Here is a 17,034-nt window from a genome sequence, read left to right on the forward strand (position 1 = left end):
GACCAACAAATCTCTTAAAAACATTTCACAACAAAGGTTGGTTGGCTTGTGAACTCAACCGCACGAAGCTTAAGGAGATGTCAACTTGGTTCCAGCACTCAGTTCCTAAAGCAGTGTTCCCAAATAATAATAATAATAATAATTTAATTTGTATACCGCCCTTCTCCCGAAGGACTCAGGGCGGTGAACAGGGTGATACACAATAAAAAACAGAATACAAAAATTAAAAAGTGATTAAACAATTATGCCCGTAGTAATTAATACATATTAAAAATTAAAACTAGTTATAAAAACCCAACCCCATCCCATCAGACCAGGCCAGCTTGTTCAAAAAAGAAGGTTTTAAGATCGCGCCGGAAGGAGCGAAGGTCGGGGGTTGGACACTGAGCCTTCTCAAGGACTGGAAAATAAATCAAGTCTGGAAAACTCAAACATGGGGATGGAGAGAGCTTTAGAAGGCTTCTTGGTTCATTTAGGGATGAACAGTCTGGCGCAGGGGTCTTCAAACTTGGTCCTTTTATGACTTGTGGACTTCAACTCCCGGAATTCCTTAGCCAGGCACGCCTGCCTGGCTGAGGAATTCTGGGAGTTGAAGTCCACAAGTCATAAAAGGGCCAAGTTTGAAGACCCCTGCTCTTGGTGGCTTTCAGGCGTTGCCATGACTTCGAGGTGGCTAAGCCTTTCCTTTTGAGTCTTTACTTAGGCTCTCACCTAAGTAAAGAATGGCGCCTTAATTGCATATTTTGGTTGTGTTTGTACACTGGAGAGGTGTTTGGCTGGAACTTGCTGCTAAAGATCGTTGATTTATATTGATTTTACCCAATCTCATATTTGACCCCACTCTTTCTTTTTTTTACCTCCTTTTTCTCCTTTTTCTGGTGTATATTTGATCTTGGAAAGAAACTCTAGAAATACGGCAAAAGATGAGCTATCCTCCTTTAAAGCAGAGATGGACCTCAACCTCACATCCCCTACTTTTACAACACACCTGTCATATACCGGTAGTCCTTGACTTAACACCCACAATTCAGCCTAAGATTTCTGTGGCTGAGATGATCGTTAAGTGAATTTTGCTCCACTTTACGACCTCTCTTGCCACTGTTATTAAGTGAATCACCACGGTGGTTCAATTAGTAACACGGTCGTTAAGTGAATCTGGCTTTCCCATTGACTTTGCTTGTTAGAAGGTTGCAAAAGGGGATCCCGTGATCCTGGGACGCCGCGATCGTCACAAATAGGAGTCATTTGCCCAGCTCCTGAATTTTGATCATATGACCATGGGGAAGCTGCAACGGTCGTAAGCGTGAAAAAGGGTTATAAGTCATTTTTTTCAGTGTTGTAACTTTGAACGGTCACTAAATGAACTGTTGTAAGTGGAGGACTTCCTGTACCAAGGCTTTGTTGACTGCATATGTGTATGGTGTTAAATCGCGTACTATTGGCTAGGGCTTAGTATGAATCTGAGCATTGTGGCCTGAAAATCATAGTTTATGGTTTAGCATGGAATGGAATGGAATGGAATGGAATGGAATAGAATAGAATAGAATAGAATAGAATAGAATAGAATAGAATAGAATAGAATAGAATAGAATAGAATAGAATAGAATAGAATAGAAAAAATAGAATAGAAAAAATAGAATAGAATAGAATAGAATAGAAAAAATAGAATAGAATAGAATAGAATAGAATAGAAAAAATAGAATAGAATAGAATAGAATAGAATAGAATAGAATAGAATAGAATAGAATAGAATAGAATAGAATAGAATAGAGCTGGAAGGGACCTTGGAGATCTTCTAGTCCAGCCCCCTGCTCTAGAAGGAGAACCTACACTGTCTCAGACAGGTGATTGTCCAGTCTCTTCTTGAAAACCTCCAGTGATGGAGCACGTACAACTTCTTGTGGCGAGCCGTTCCACTGGTTGATTGTCCTCACTGTCAGGAAGTTTCTCCTTAATTCCAGGTTGCTTCTCTCTCTGATCAGTTTCCAACCATTCTATAATTCTCCTGTCTGTCTGGGCTAAGGCAATGTTTCTTTGATGGCTTCCACCTGTTCTCTTCATCCTTCCGAACTCCTTGTCTCTCCCGATAGTTCCCCCCCCCATTCAACAATTAACGATTAATTACATCCCACCTTGAGATCAGCCAAGCTCCGAGAAGCGCAAGACCGAGAATGAGACTTTGAACTTACTGATGCCTGCCTTGTGCCCTAGCTTTTTTTTTTTTCCCCAGCGGCGCTGATTGACGTCGTGGGGAGCAGTCCACTTTAGCCAGAGTGATTTAGCTGGAGTCGGTTCTGAACTAGGAAAATCCAGGCCAGACTAGACGGAGGGAAATGCAGGCAGGACAAGAAAGGAGCGGAGCCAACAGCAGAACGGAAAGGCCACAAAAGAGGGTGGAGACACACCAAGAGAAGAGCGGCTGGTTTGCAAAAGCAGGAGAGAGAAAAAAAACTATGCAGATCTGGACAGATTCTCCTCGTTTTCTCCTCTGGGGTTCTCGGACATAAGGAGAGCCAAGTGCAAGGAAAATGGGAAAAATTCAATCTTCCAGAAAGGATTTTGGAGAAAACTGGGTTTCTCTGCCCCGGTGCCTGATCAGAACGCGAGGAGGAGGCGTACAGCTGATTTAGTGACCGAAGTTACAACGGAGAAAAGGGACTTATAACGGCTTTTCATACCACCATTGCAACATCCCCACGGTCACGTGATCAACACTCAGACGCTTGGCAACCGACTCGTATTTACGACGGTTGCAGTATCCACGGGGATCCCCTGATCCCCTTTTGTGATGGGGAAGCCAGATTCTCTTAGCAACCGTGCCGCTAACTTTAACAACCGCAGCGACTCACTTAACAGCGGTGGCCAGAAAGGTGGAAAACTAGGTCAAAACTCGCTTAGAAACAGAAAAATGTGGGGCTCAATTGTGGGCGCAAGTCGAGGACTGCCTGTCTTTCCATCTTCAAGCCCTCCGCACCCAAAACTATGCAAGTAAAACAACGTTCCCGAAGCGGGCCACTTTTCCAATAAATCAATAAGTCAGCAAGCAAACACCCCCTCCTATCTTTAAAAGCGATCAACCCAGTGGTGGGATTCCCACAGGTGAACAACCGGTTCTCTGCGTGGAGGCCGCTTCCGGAAGTTCCATTCTGGGCCTGGGCAACAAACAATTAGCTACCGGTTCCGGCGAAGCGGTGCGAACCGGTTGGATCCCACCACTGGACCAACCCCAAGTCTCAAAAACTCTCTCCTTTGTTGCTTGGAAGGAAGCCAGAAGTGTGACTACAAAGCATGGGAATTTGGTCCGCTCGAACTCCTGCCTAGAGATGGGAAGGCCTGGGGGAAAAGACACACACACACAAAAAGGAAAAATTGGGGGGAAAAACAGGGGTTTTTTCCCCCTGGTTCCCCCCCACTCCTTTTTTCCTTCTTCTCCAAAGCCGTTTGGAAAACTCTGGGTTTTCTCCCTTTTTCCCCCGCCCAGGCTTTCCCATCCTGCCACCGCAAACGTGCTGCTGTTGCTGCAGATTTCTCCCACTCTGTGTGTGTGTGGGGGGGGACCCTTCCCCATTTGGCCATGGGGAAGAGGGGGGGAGAAGCATGCGTGGTCTCGGTCCCTGCTGACTGTGGCAGCGGCCCTGTTCCATTTCCTCCACAGACTCCATAACCACCCCACCTCCCCGAGCTGAACCGAAAGGCAGGAGAGTTTTGGCACAACCCTTCCTGTCTTCTGCGCCCACATGCTTGTCAGGGACCCAGCGGAGAAAGCCGGGGTTCCTTTCCCAGAGATGCAGGCTGCCTTCCAGAGATCGCCTCTGCAGCGTTCCCAGGAGGCACAGAGAACCTGCCCTTGGCAAGGGCAGGAGGCCGGCCGTGGAAGGCCAGGGCGTGCGCTCTCCGCGGCTCCGTCAGCAAGGAGGCCAAAGCGGCTGCACGGCTGGAGGAGAATTGCAAGGAAAGAGCCCCTGAGTCCGTGCTGTGTCACCCCTGGGACCTGCACATTTCTCCCCGCTCTGAATTGTGCTCTGACAGACCAGCACAATTCAAAGCCCGCCTCTCCTCCCCACGAATGGAGACCAAACGTTTGTAGCCGAATCGCCAAGCTCGGAGATCAAGCCGACAGCCCATTTCTTCCTATGATCATCGGTGGAGGTATCCCCATCTGTCAGGATCGTGATACAGATGGCTAGCAACCCTCCCTTTTTTTAATTTCAATTTATATCCCGCCCTTCTCCGAAGACTCAGGGCGGGATAACGAAGAAGACTTGACCTTGTTAGATTTTGGGGGAGGGGCTTTTATTTGCATAGAGGTGTTGTTGTTTTTTTTAAAGAAACCAAGTGTTTAAATTCATCTTGGAGGTTTCTTACAGATGCTATTCCTCCTCCCTCCCTCCTGTTTAATAATAGCTAGGAGGACACTCATGAATCAAATTCAATTCAGTTTGACTGCTAAAAACCCGGTGCTTCCCAAGTCAAATTGCAGCATCATTTTGTCCTCCTAGAATTATCTATTTCTCGTTATCCCGGGAAAGGAAAGCATTTCTGGCTGACTGCCTCCTTGCATTGTTTTTTGGTATTGCCCAAATGAATAATTAAATGATTTGGGTATCGATATGCAACCTAATGCATTTTATTATAAGCTATCCAGAGAGATTCAGCTACTTTGCAATTCTCCATTCTCCAGTTAGAAGAGAATCTCTGTATAGCTCAAGGTTGAACTGTGAAGTCCGGGGTGCTCTTTAAATTGGTTGTTTTCTTGCATTCATTTCGTTACCCAACTAGGTACCATCATCAGGGCTGGGGGGGGGGGCAGGGGGGAGGAGGTTTCTCTCTTTTTATATGCTAGAGGATTGCAGCACGAGTAACTACACTCCCTACTAGCACTGATGATGTTACCTAGTTAGGCAAGTAAACGACCAAGCTCGCAGAATACCCCACAATTCTCCATTCTGGCTGGACTTTGTGACCAGGCTAGAAAAATCCAAGATGTGCCACTCCTGCAGAGTAAAAAAATTAAATACAGATTTAGAACATTCAATGCCTAACAATATACTGCTGCTTTTCAGGAACTCCCAGATCAACTGGGCAATACCACCCTGGATGGTATCTCTTTACTCTCCTACCATCGGGTAGGAGATATAGGAGTACAGCCAGCCGGACCAACAGGCTGAAGAACAGCTTTTATCCATGGGCTGCTAGGCTTTTGAACGGGAAATAATTTTATAAACTTTTATGCATGATTGACTTGCGAGGCCGGTGTGTTGTGCAATTAGCTCACATGGTGTAATAAGATGGAGGGTTTGTGTCACTGTGAGTTGGGGGTGGGGGCACGAAGGGAGGCTCAGCCCATCTCAATGTATATACATGGTTGTACTTTGACAATAAAGGTTCATTCATTCCTTCATTCATACACTCTGCCGGTTAGTAGGGCTGGCTTTGCACCTTCTGATGCTAAGAATTCACTTCTGCCTTCCCTGAAACTTTGCAGCTATCTGATCTACTTACTGTGCCCAAAATATTAGCATTTCCAGGACCAGCTCTACTATTAGTCCCGTGTTTCTCAACCTCAACAACAATGGGTGGGACTTCAGCTCCCAGAATCCCCCAGCCAGCCTGCGGTGATTAGAAGCTAGTGGCATGGTCCAAGATAGGAAGTTATTTTGACTTCAGAGATGGCAAACAAACGAACAAGGGGCATAGTCGGTGGATGAATTTATATATTACCAACAACAGGCAGTATATATGTTTCTCTCATCAAACTCCGGGCTCGGGAAGAGAAAGATCTTCAGCTCTTTTCTCCTGTCCAGCTGTTCCCCTGTGGCAAGATGGGCGGCCATTAAATTTAATAATAAATAATAAATACACTAGGGAAGAGTACCTGCATGTTATGTCTTAGTGCAAAAGAAAAATACCCTTCTCAGCAATGGAAGTCCTCTCCTGGGATGCAAAGGGTAGGCACAGGGGGCTAACCGGGACCGTAGTAAAGCACAAGTACTTTTCCTAACCCCTTCCTTTCCCTTCTCCCCCCTATGATCAGGATCAGCCACGCTGGGAGGAAAATGGCCCCCTTTTAAGGGCATTGCATAATAATAATAATAATAATAATAATAATAATAATAATAATAATAATAATAATAATAATAATAATAATAATAATAATAATAATAATAATAATAATAATAATTTTATTTATATACCGCCCTTCTCCCGAAGGACTCAGGGCGGTGAACAGGGCAAACATATAAAAATACAAAAATACAAAAGTTAAAAAAGAATTAAACACAACGCCCAAGCTAAAACAATAAATACATAGATTAAAAACAACAGTAAAATCACTCCGCATAGCTGATACATCCAAGTAAAGAAAGGTGTGGGATGCTGAAATGGTAATGCTTCGTTAAAATAAATTACAAAGGGGGGGGGGAGAGAGAACATAGAGGTTAAGAGAGAGCAAACATTTGGAGCAATGCTACCCTCTAGTGGCTTTTTGTGGAATATACGCAGGGCTGGCTTCTTTGTTGGATTTTGGTAAGGCCCCAGGCTAGAGACGAGAAGAGCCTTAGTAGAATCTATGGTCACAAAGCCAGCTGGGTGACCTTGGAGCAGTCCCTCTCTCTCCACCCTTGGAAGCAGGCAAGGGAAAACCCCTTCTGAAATCTTGCCAAGAAAACTGCCGGGACTTGTCCAGTCGGTCTTTGAGAAATGGGACATAATTGAACAGAAAAGGGGGGGGGGGAATCTCATTTCAGCGTATGCCAAAAGAGATTCTCACATGTCACGAGAACCAGGCATCTGCAACTCTTGTCACATTTTTTTTCCCCACTCTCTTCCGCTGGAAGATGGTCTCTCACACTTGGTCTCTCTTCTGCTTGGTCTCTCACGCACATTTTATCCAGGTCTCTTAATTCCAAATCATACCATAAGCTCTTTATCCTTCAAGGTTTAGGCTTAATATAGGATTAAAAATAGGGAAAGGAAAGGAAAGGAAGGGAAGGGAAAGGAAGGGAAGGGAAAGGAGGAAAGGAAGAAGAAAGGAAAGGAAAGGAAGGGAAGGGAAAGGAGGAAAGGAAAGAGAAAGGGAGGGAGGAAAAGAAAGGAAGAGGAAAGGAAGGGAAAGAAGGAAAGAGAAAGGGAGGGAGGAAAGGAAGGAGAAAGGAAAGGAAGGGAAAGGAGGAAGGGAAAGAGAAAGGGAGGAAGGAAAGGAAAGGAAGAAGGAAGGAAAGGAAAGGAAAGAAGGAAGAGGAAAGAGAAAGGGAGGAAGGAAAGGAAAGGAAGAAGAAAGGAAAGGAGAATTAAGGAAAGGAAAGGAGGAAAGGAAAGAGAAAGGGAGAGAGGAAAGGGAAAGGGAGGGAGGAAAGGAAAGGAGGAAGGAAAGGGGGAGGGGAGGGGAGGGAGGAAGGTCTCTGTTCTGCCTATATGTTGAACGTGGCCAGGTTTCCATGCTTGGCATAGACCCACATGGCCTCATGGCATTGGCTCAACAAGCAGAACCACGGTTGGTTTGGGGAAAGACCTTGCGAGACGGGGTGAAGAGATGCAGCTTCGGGAACAGTCAGATAAAAGTTTGCACAGCCAACCGTTTAAAAATGGGCAGAGCAGGAGAGGCACCATCTCTAAGTTCTCCGATTGTGAAGAGGACCGTGGGAGAACTGGACCTTCAGACTTGCCATGTTCTGATAACCTTCTACTCTATTTTAGAATAAAGTAAGAACTAGCTCATCTGGTTGTGATTGCTTATCTCAGACATGTCAAACCCAAGGCCCAGGGGCCAGATTCGGCCCGCAAAGTGGTTTCATGTGGCCCACGAAGCCATCTTGGAAACAGTGAGGAAACGGCCCCCACTGCCTTGGCCCTGGCCCAGAGACCCTCCTTCTGCCAGAGACCCTCAGATCTGTCCCACTCCTGCCCAGGCCCCCATAGGCACCCTCGATGCCAATGATGTAGAGCTGGCCACGCCCACCCAGTAGGCCATACACACTCTAGCCACGCCCACCCAATAGGCCATGCCCACCCTGGCCACACCCACCCGGCCCCCTGAGGGCAACCGCAATGCTGATGCGGCCCTCAATGAAATTGAGTTTGACACCCCTGGCTTATCTGGTTTACCTGGCAAGGCCAGCAGCCAGCCGGCTTGCCACGTCCTCATTGCCGAGGCTCCATTCCATCCTCTTGACCCTTATTTGTTCATCTTTTCTCCCAACAGGCGCTCAATTTCTCAGGGGTCCTGAAGATGCACCTAAAAGGAGGGGATATCCTGACCATAAAATGTTCTGCAAATGACATTTACATCAACCTTGTTGTTGTTGTTGTTGTTATTTTAAAAAATGCCTTTCGATAAAGCAGAACAAAGACAGAAGAAAATGGAGAAAGAAAAAGCAACACAACAAAAAAATATAAATACATAACGTTATAAACAGTAGATAATGAGCATTTTTGCTACATTTGTTCCTTTGGGTCAGTCTGGACTTTTTGGCAACTTCTGAGACAAATCCCTGCAGCTTTCTTGGGAAGATGTTTGGAATTGGCTTGCCATCGCCTCCCTCCTAGGGCTAAGAGATGAATTAGCCTGAAGGCACCCAACAGGTTTTGTGCCTAAGGCAAGGCTAGAACTCACAATCTCCCGATTTTCAGCCTGGTATTTTAACCACTAGACCAGACTGTCTCTTACCTTGCCTTGGAGTTATTCTTGATTCCTGGAGGTTTTATTGGCAAGCTTTTCAGATGTAATTTGCCATTTCCTCCTTCCAGGGGCTGAGAGAGAAGGACTGGCTCAATCTCACCCAACTGGCTTCATGCCTAAGGCAGAACTAGAACTCCTAGAGGATTATACTGGTTTGTAGCCTGCTGCCTTTGTCCATGGCATAAAACACACACACACACACACACACGCACGCACACACACACACACCCAAGCACAAATACAAATACAAATAAAAAGAAGAAATTCAATAAGCAATAGCCACACTGTATTTCATATTACCCACGGACAATTGCAACGGTTCAGTCATGTCATGATATCCAGCATCAATGACATAATTCAGGGTATTTACAGTACACAATAACACCATGGCGCCCATAACGTCATCATGGCTTGTACTGGGAGTCGATATGAACCTATGAGGTCACAATAGGACCTTGAGAAAAGGACTTGCTGATTCAACTGTTAATGGATTGATTCAAAAAAATGTGAATTTTCTCAACAGTGTCTTAACCTTTTAATTTATAACCATCCATATTTCTCTGTACGTAGGAAGCAGACACACACCCCCGAAATTCCAAGGAAGGCTTTATTTCTGGGTGTTCACTTGCATGCTCACACAATAGCATTGTTCCAATATTTGAGGGGCTCCTACAAAGACGAGGGATCAAACTATTTTCCAAAGCGCCAAAAGGCAAGAGAAGAAACAACAGATGGAAACTAAGCAAGGAGAGAAGCAAGCTAGAACTAAGGAGGAACAGAGCAATCCATCACTGGAACAGCTTTGCCTTCAGAAGTTATGGGTGCTTTCAAGAAGATACTGGAACACTATTTGTCTGAAATGGAATGGGGTTTCCTGCTCAAGTAGGGAGATAGACTAGAACACAGGTCTGCAACCCGTGGCTCCAGAGCCTCCTGCGGCTCCCAGTCCTCTGCTATGTGTAGTCCAAAAAAAAAAGTGGGACTAAAAAAGTTCAACCAATCAATTCAAATATGCAGGGTTGGTGCATATCTTGCCTTGGCTCCACTCTTCAGTCAAACCCTGTTCTGCGCATGCATGCATGTACGCGCATGCGCACACATTTTTTGCGGCTCCTAGTTTTTCCTTTTGTGAGGGAACTGGTTCCGAGTGGCTCTTTCACTGTTTCAGGTTGCTGACCCCTGGACTAGAACAAGGCTTTTCAACCAGTGGTACGGGTACCACCTGTGGTACATTGGCACCTGGCAGGTGGTACGCGACCATCCTAGAAAAGTGGTAGCAGAGGAGGGGAATGAGCTGAACCGGTGGCAGCACCGCACAAGCCTGAGCGAGAGATGGCTGGAGCTGCAGGGCTGTCAGGGCTCAGCGGAAGCGCCAGGATCATCACTTCTTTAGGGCTGTCAGGGCTCAGCGGAAGTGCCAGGATCAGTGCATCTTTGGGGCTGTCAGGGCTCAGTGGAAGTGCCAGGATCAGCGCCAGGCTCCAGCTGGAGCTCAGCACTGATCCTGGCACTTCTGAGCCCAGAAGAAGTGCCGATTAGCTGGAATGTTGCAGCATCTCCAGGGTCTTGTGATTTACATTCAGATGCTTGGCAACCGATTCATATTTATGATGGTCACATTGTCCCAGGGTCATGTGAAGTGACCAAAATCTGCTGCAACCACCCAGCAGAGAGCGGGGGGGGATAAAAACCAAACACCCCCCACCCCACCCCCGCTGCCAATCCTTAACAGAAATGCTCACAACAATGAAAACCTCGGACGGGAGGAAGAGCGCCGCCGGGCGGGCAGGCAGATGTCTTGCTCGGCTGGGGCTTAGGGGGCACTTTTTTCAGTGCCTTTGTAACTTCAGTCACTAAGCAAACTGTTGTAAGTCGAGGACTACCTGTACTTCATTACTTTTTTCCTCTTTTTTTGGTCATCAAGTTTTTGACACCTCGCGAGGCGACTGGTGGTACTCGGATGTTGCCATATCCTAAAAGTGGTACAATCGGTGAAAAGGTTGAAAAGCCCTGGACTAGAAGACCTCCAAGGTCCCTTCCAACTCTATTATTCCACGTTCTAAACTTGGTTGTGGTTTTCTACACACACAGCAAGCAGCCAAATCCGAGGTCTACATCCAGTGAGTTGCCTTGTCTTCGTATGGGGGTTCGTGCTGGAGGAAAAAAAGGGCTGTGTTTCTGGTGTGTAGGAGGAAGACTGTGAAAGTTCCTCTGCGTACACCCAGGGCTGACTCAGAGTCTGCTAACAGGGTGTTTCTGTTATCCCGGCCCTTCCCTGTTTCCTTTCTATCTTTAGATAACAGCCTCCTTGCTACGAATGTATGTGAGGCTCATTGTTGTGCTACTGAACGCCCATTAAAAGGGGAAAAAAACCATAGAATTTCTGGCTCATTTTGCTTTTGACCCGAAAGGCAAAAGAATACCCTGTTGTTTTGGAGTCTTCTGGATTTAAATGTTATCTACTGCTTAATGTGCATCTCCTTGATACTCTTTGAGTTCCATCTTGCCGCTCATTAACACACACACACACACTCGTTTCTGCTTTGGCTTCATCCTGGTTTATTTTGCATTTCCATCTTTGCTCGGAAAGCCTTCCTATTTAGGCCTCATTTATGGTGACAAACTCAGCAGGAACTGTAATAATTGTGGGGCAGCAAGTCCCATGAAATACTATGAGGCCCTGAAAAGCCATCACAGCAGCAGTGGGATTCAAATAGCTGAACAACCGGTTCTCTGCGTGGAGGTCGCTTCCGGAAGTCCATTCTGGGCCTGGGCAACAAAAAATTAGCTACCGGTTCTGCCAAAGTGTTGCGAACTGGCTGAATCCCACCACTGGATTAAAGCCATGTTGGTCCAAGGGAAGAAGAAAAAAAACAACAACCTTTCAACCACCGTGAAATGGCAATATCTTGCTAGCACCTTCTAAAGGTCAAAACCTTCGCAAGGACTCTTGATCAACAAAGGATGGGTGAAAAGCATGAAAAAGGTTTCCTAAAATGCCCTAAGCTAATGGGTTGAAATGCAAGCGCAAGTTTGGTGTAGTGGTTTAGATGCTGGCTACGAGCTGGGGGACCATGAGTTCTAGTCTTACCTTGGATACAAACCCATCTGGGTAACTGAGGGCCAAGCTCACCTCCTTAGGGCTGTTCTTATGGGCAGAATAGGAAGGAAGCATCATGTGTGCTGTATAAAAATAAATGGAAAGGTATTGCGGGAAGAATCCAGAGAAAGAAATATTTTGGGGGATATTAAAAAGGCAGAACATATTTCCCCAAAGGGATAATGGAGAAGATCTTTAAAAAGACAGAAACCAGCCCCAGTCCTTCTCCCCCAAGCAGAAACTAGGCAGAGCTTTTAGAAATGCAGATGTAATAATCCATTCAGGAAGGTTGGAGCCAGGAAGCTATTAGGAAGACAAGGCACCTAAAATCTACATAAAAGGTAAAGGTTCCCCCGCACATGCGTGCTAGTCGTTTCCGACTCTAGGGGCCGGTGCTCATCTCCGTTTCAAAGCCAAAGAGCCAGCGCTTGTCCGAGGACGTCTCCGTGGTCATGTGGCCGGCATGACTAGATGCCAAAGGCGCACAGAACGCTGTTACCTTCCCACCGGAGTGGTCCCTATTTTTCTACTTGCATTTTTATGTGCTTTCGAACTGCTAGGTTGGCAGAAGCTGGGACGAGTAACAGGCGCTCACTCTGCTATGCGGCACTTGGGATTCGACCCGCCAAACTGCTGACCTTCTGATCGACAAGCTCAGCGTCCTAACCCCCTTCAAATCTACATACCCCCACCCAAATTCTAAGGACAGGAGACACAATAGGATTAACCTACCAATACCAAAAGGGCGCACTCAGACTCAGGTGCAAGTACATGACACAGGAAATACAAAGCCTCCAACAGGAACAAGAAATAACCTCAAGATCCCCAGAAGGTATAAAAACCCACTCTCTGCTACATGTGGTCAGTCAGTTTTTCCAGAGCCATCTTTCTATTTGGCTCTCCTCTTCAATAAACTACAACCTTCTTTCTAAAGCAGTCTCCATTTTGATTATTCCTGGCTTGGACTGGACCCAGATGAAGATTTTTCATTCAACAGTATAAATTGACTAGCGGGGTCCTTGGTGCACACTGGTGCAGGCAGTGCCCACTGATGATGTTACCTAGCTGGGTAATGAAACATCTGGAAGAAAACAATCTCAGAGAACACCAAGGACCCCAGAACCCTGAGCTACAAATATTATCCTCTATTGTGACCTGCAGCTCACAAAACCGTGTCCATCAAAACTTCGGGTGGACCCCACTTCACCTTTAAGAGATTCCCTAAGGGGGCGTGCATAAATGCACTCACGTGCCTATTACGCCTGTCACATTTTAGGGTATTTCTTTTTCCATTTTTGTTTGACAAATAAATAAATATTTTTTGTCAAAAAAAAATAAAGGGCTACTAAGTTCTTGATTTTATGCCTCCCTAAATTAACATGGCTCTGCTCCTGCAATGTCCCTGTGTCAAATTGAAGAAAAAGTATATCCATTCTCACTTCCATGCTGTAGATTTCCTGGTGAGAATCTCACCATACAAAGACAAATGTTTCAAGCAGTTTGAATGGTTTGACGGTGACCAAACCATCGTGGGCCATTAGCAATGGAAGGTGACAGTTGGGTTGTGAAGGTTGCGAGGCGAAAACCACAGGGCGACAACAGTTCCAAGTTGAAGGACTGTCGAGAGAAAAATGGAGAGGCTCGGAATACGAGCGGGCGAATTACCCGCAAGCAGATAATATCAGCCTGAGAGGCTGAAGAAATTTGTAAGGCCAGATGAGGAGACAAACCCCTTCCTCCTCCACAATCTATTTCGGGAAAGAGGAAAACGGCAGTTAGGAAACCACAGATAGTCTCACGTTCAGACAGCAGCCATCCCTTTCCCTCAACCCGAGTGAACGAAAGAGGCATGCCCAATAGGAAACTGAGGGTGAAAAAAAATAGAAATTCTAGAAGAGGGACACCCCCCCCCCCAAAATGAAGCCAGCTGGAAGTGAGGTTTGAAGGAGGAATGGCCAACGTTGGGGAGAAAATGCACAAAGCACATCAGAAGGAGCGTAATATGAGTGCAGAGAAGAGCAACAAAGATGATCAAGGTAATGGAGGCTAAAACATATAAAGAACGGTTGCTGGAATTGGGCACGTCTACTTTAACGAAAAGAAGGACCAGGGGTGACATGATAGCAGCGTTCCAATATCTCAGGGGCTGCCACAAAGAAGAACAAGAAGCAATGGCTGGAAACTAATCAAGGAGAGAAGCAATCTACAACTAAGGAGAAACTTCCTGACAGTTAGAACAATTAACCAGTGGAACAACTTGTCTCCTGAAGCTGTGAATGCTCCCACACTGGAAGTTTTTAAGAAGAGATTGGATATATGAAAAGGAATATTGGCACAATCGCCCGCTCTTCAAAATTAAATGAGTTCTCCTTTACGGAAGAAATGCACGGCTTGAGTTCTGCCAGGTTCAAAGCTGGAAAGAGACAATAGGAGAGAATGTGAGCAAGAAAACACAAGAACAGGTTTTTTTTCCCTCAACCTTGGTGATTTTAAGTTGTAAATAGAAATTTTTAATCACCCTGTAAACCGCCCTGAGTCCTTCGGGAAAGGGCTGTATATAAATGTAATAAAATAAAATAAAAATAAATAAAATAAACTCCCAAAGTTTTGCCCCAAAAACCTGAAAATGTACCATTTGAACAAAAGAATGAAATTTCCCCAAGCCTAGCGTACAATAATCCTGTTCAAGCGTCAAAATCGGTAGAGAGAAAGCTGAGAAGGAAAAGAGGATACAGGAAACTCGTGGGGTCCCTGGTGCTCTCTGAGCTGGGTTGTTTATTTGCAGACATTTCATTATCCAATTATATAACATCATCAATGCTATTATGCTAATAATCAAAACTGGTATTGATGATGGTACCAAGTTGGGTAATGAAACGTCTGCAAGCAAACAACCAAGCTCAGAGAGTACCAAGGACCCCACAATTCAGTCCTGAACTATAAATATAACTATAAATAATACAGGAAGGTGGTGGGTGGGATTTTTACAAAATGATTGCTGTGCTAGAAGAAGTGGTTCTGGGATCTTAACAGAAGAATGGAGTAAGGTGTTATGCTGTCATTTTCCACGAAATTGCTATGTCTAGGGCACTGTTTCTCAACCATGACAACTTAAAGATGGGTAGACTTCAATTCTGGGATAGAACAGAACAGAACAGAACAGAACAGAACAGAACAGAATAGAATAGAATAGAATAGAATAGAATAAGGAATAGTATAAGGAATGGAATGGAATGGAATGGAATGGAATGGAATGGAATGGAATAGAATAGAATAGAATAGAATAGAATAGAATAGAATAGAATAGAATAGAAAGAATAGAATAGAATAGAATAGAATAGAATAGAAAGAATAGAATAGAATAGAATAGAACAGAATAGAACAGAATAGAATAGAAAAAATAGAATAGAATAGAATAGAATAGAATAGAATAGAATAGAATAGAATAGAATAGAATAGAGCAGGAAGGGACCTTGAAGGTCTTCTAGTCCAGCCCCCTGCTCAAGCAGGAGAACCTATACCATTTCAGACAAGTGACTATTTAATCTCTTATTAAAAATCTCCAGTGATGGAGAACCCACGACTTCTGGGGGGAAGCTGTCCCACTGATTCATTGTCCTCACTGTCAGGAAGTTTCTCTTCAATTCCAGGTTGCTTCTCTCTTTGGTCAGTTTCCAAACATTGTTATTTGTCCTGCCAGCTGGTGCTTTGGACTATAGTTTGACCCCCTCTTCTTTGTGGCAGCCCCTCCAATACTGGAACACTGCTATCGTGTCACCCCTGTTTCTTCTTCTCTTTGGACTAGCCAAACCCAAGTCCTGCAGCCCTTCTTCGTATGTTTTAGTCTCCAGGCCTTGGATCATCTTAGTTGGAGTTCATAAATCTTAAAGTTGTCCAGGTTACGAAGTGCTGGGCTGTGATATTGGACCAGACCTGGGGAGATCCATAAGAAACTCATCACTTTGATAGATTCATTGGATGAGTTTGTCAGTGGAATAATCTAAAAAAAAACCCCAAAAACAGTTAAACATGGAGGCTGCTCAGAATCACTCCAGAATAGATTCATCTCCAAATCACAATTGCAATTGGGAAGCCATCTTACTAAAATTCAGGTAGAAAAAAAAATGGAAACCCCTTTGAGCTGGAGATACAAAGCCGGGCAGGTTTTTGGCATCCTTTCCCAGCAATTCGGAGAAAAGGATGGGAGTCAGGAAGGAATTTGCAGAAGGGATGGGATTTGGGGACAAGGTCAGGGCCTCTCTAGGATGGGCGTGGAGACCAGATGGACTGCACATCCGGCTTTTGCCACTGTCAGCTTTACCAGGTGAACCAGACAGGAAACACAGCCAGATAAGCTAATTCTACTTTATTGCAAAACTACATTGGCAGAACCTTGCAAGTTTGATCATATAGATCTCCTGCTATCTCTTCTACAGGCTGAGAAGCTAAAGAGGGCCCCTTCTCAGTGCCTTTTTCCCCTCCACTATACTGCTGTGGGCTATGCCAACCTTTTCTTCACCATGGTCCCCCTTTAAATACCTTTTGTGGCCACAGACCACCAAGACTTAGCTCAAGATTTTAATCATAACGTTTCTTCTTTGCGGACCCCGTGATGACATTGGGGGTGGTTGAGAACCACTGGCCTATGCTCTCTCTTATCTGATTGTTCCCTAGGCAGCCTCTCTTTGCCCTCCCTCCCCAGGTCATTCCCACATACAATTACAGGGACCTAGAATCCTGGTGTAGATACTGGGCAAAACCGGGTTATTTTTCTAGTGAAGGGGAGGGGATGAATGGGGAGTGTTGTGTAGTGGGTTTCTTGCAAGCAGGAGGCCAGACGAGAGAGTTCAAACAGGAACATTGCTTTATTGTAGTAACAGGAACAGAACTTGTAACCGAGGCTTCTAGGCAGCTACTTATACGGTTGGCCAATAGGCGGCGGCCAATAGGTTTAAAGGAACCTATTCCCGCCCTAGAGCCAACCAATGGTCGTCCTGGAGACTGCATGTCTGGGCAGCCAGCGACTGTCACACAGACACTCTAATTAAGCCATCTCAAGCAGCATTCAAAGACACAAACAGTTCAAGTAAAAGGCCCAATACATTATTATAGGGAGGTTAGGAGGAAGGCAATCAGTGCTGGAACTGAATTTGGACATCAAACACTGACTTTGCTCCCTACAGAAAACCCCTGGGTTCTTTCCAGAAATCGAAAGGATTACTAACTTCGGTGAACACTGTGCTTCATCTGAAAACGA

General features: G+C 45.3%; 1 protein-coding gene across 1 annotated transcript in view; it reads left to right on the forward strand.

The window, feature by feature from the left end:
- Positions 1–7,531: 7,531 nt before the first annotated feature.
- Positions 7,532–17,034, forward strand: part of VSIG1 (V-set and immunoglobulin domain containing 1) — a gene marked incomplete at its 5' end in the record, with an annotated part of 32,252 nt that continues 22,749 nt past the window's right edge. Inside the window, one exon of the mRNA XM_083371863.1 lies at positions 7,532–7,637. Coding sequence (XP_083227989.1) covers positions 7,532–7,637 — 106 coding nt within the window. The remainder of the gene's footprint in view (positions 7,638–17,034) is intronic.

This window comes from Vipera ursinii, assembly GCF_947247035.1.
Source record: "Vipera ursinii genome assembly, chromosome: 12".
In the NCBI taxonomy this organism is placed as follows: Eukaryota; Metazoa; Chordata; class Lepidosauria; order Squamata; family Viperidae; genus Vipera; species Vipera ursinii.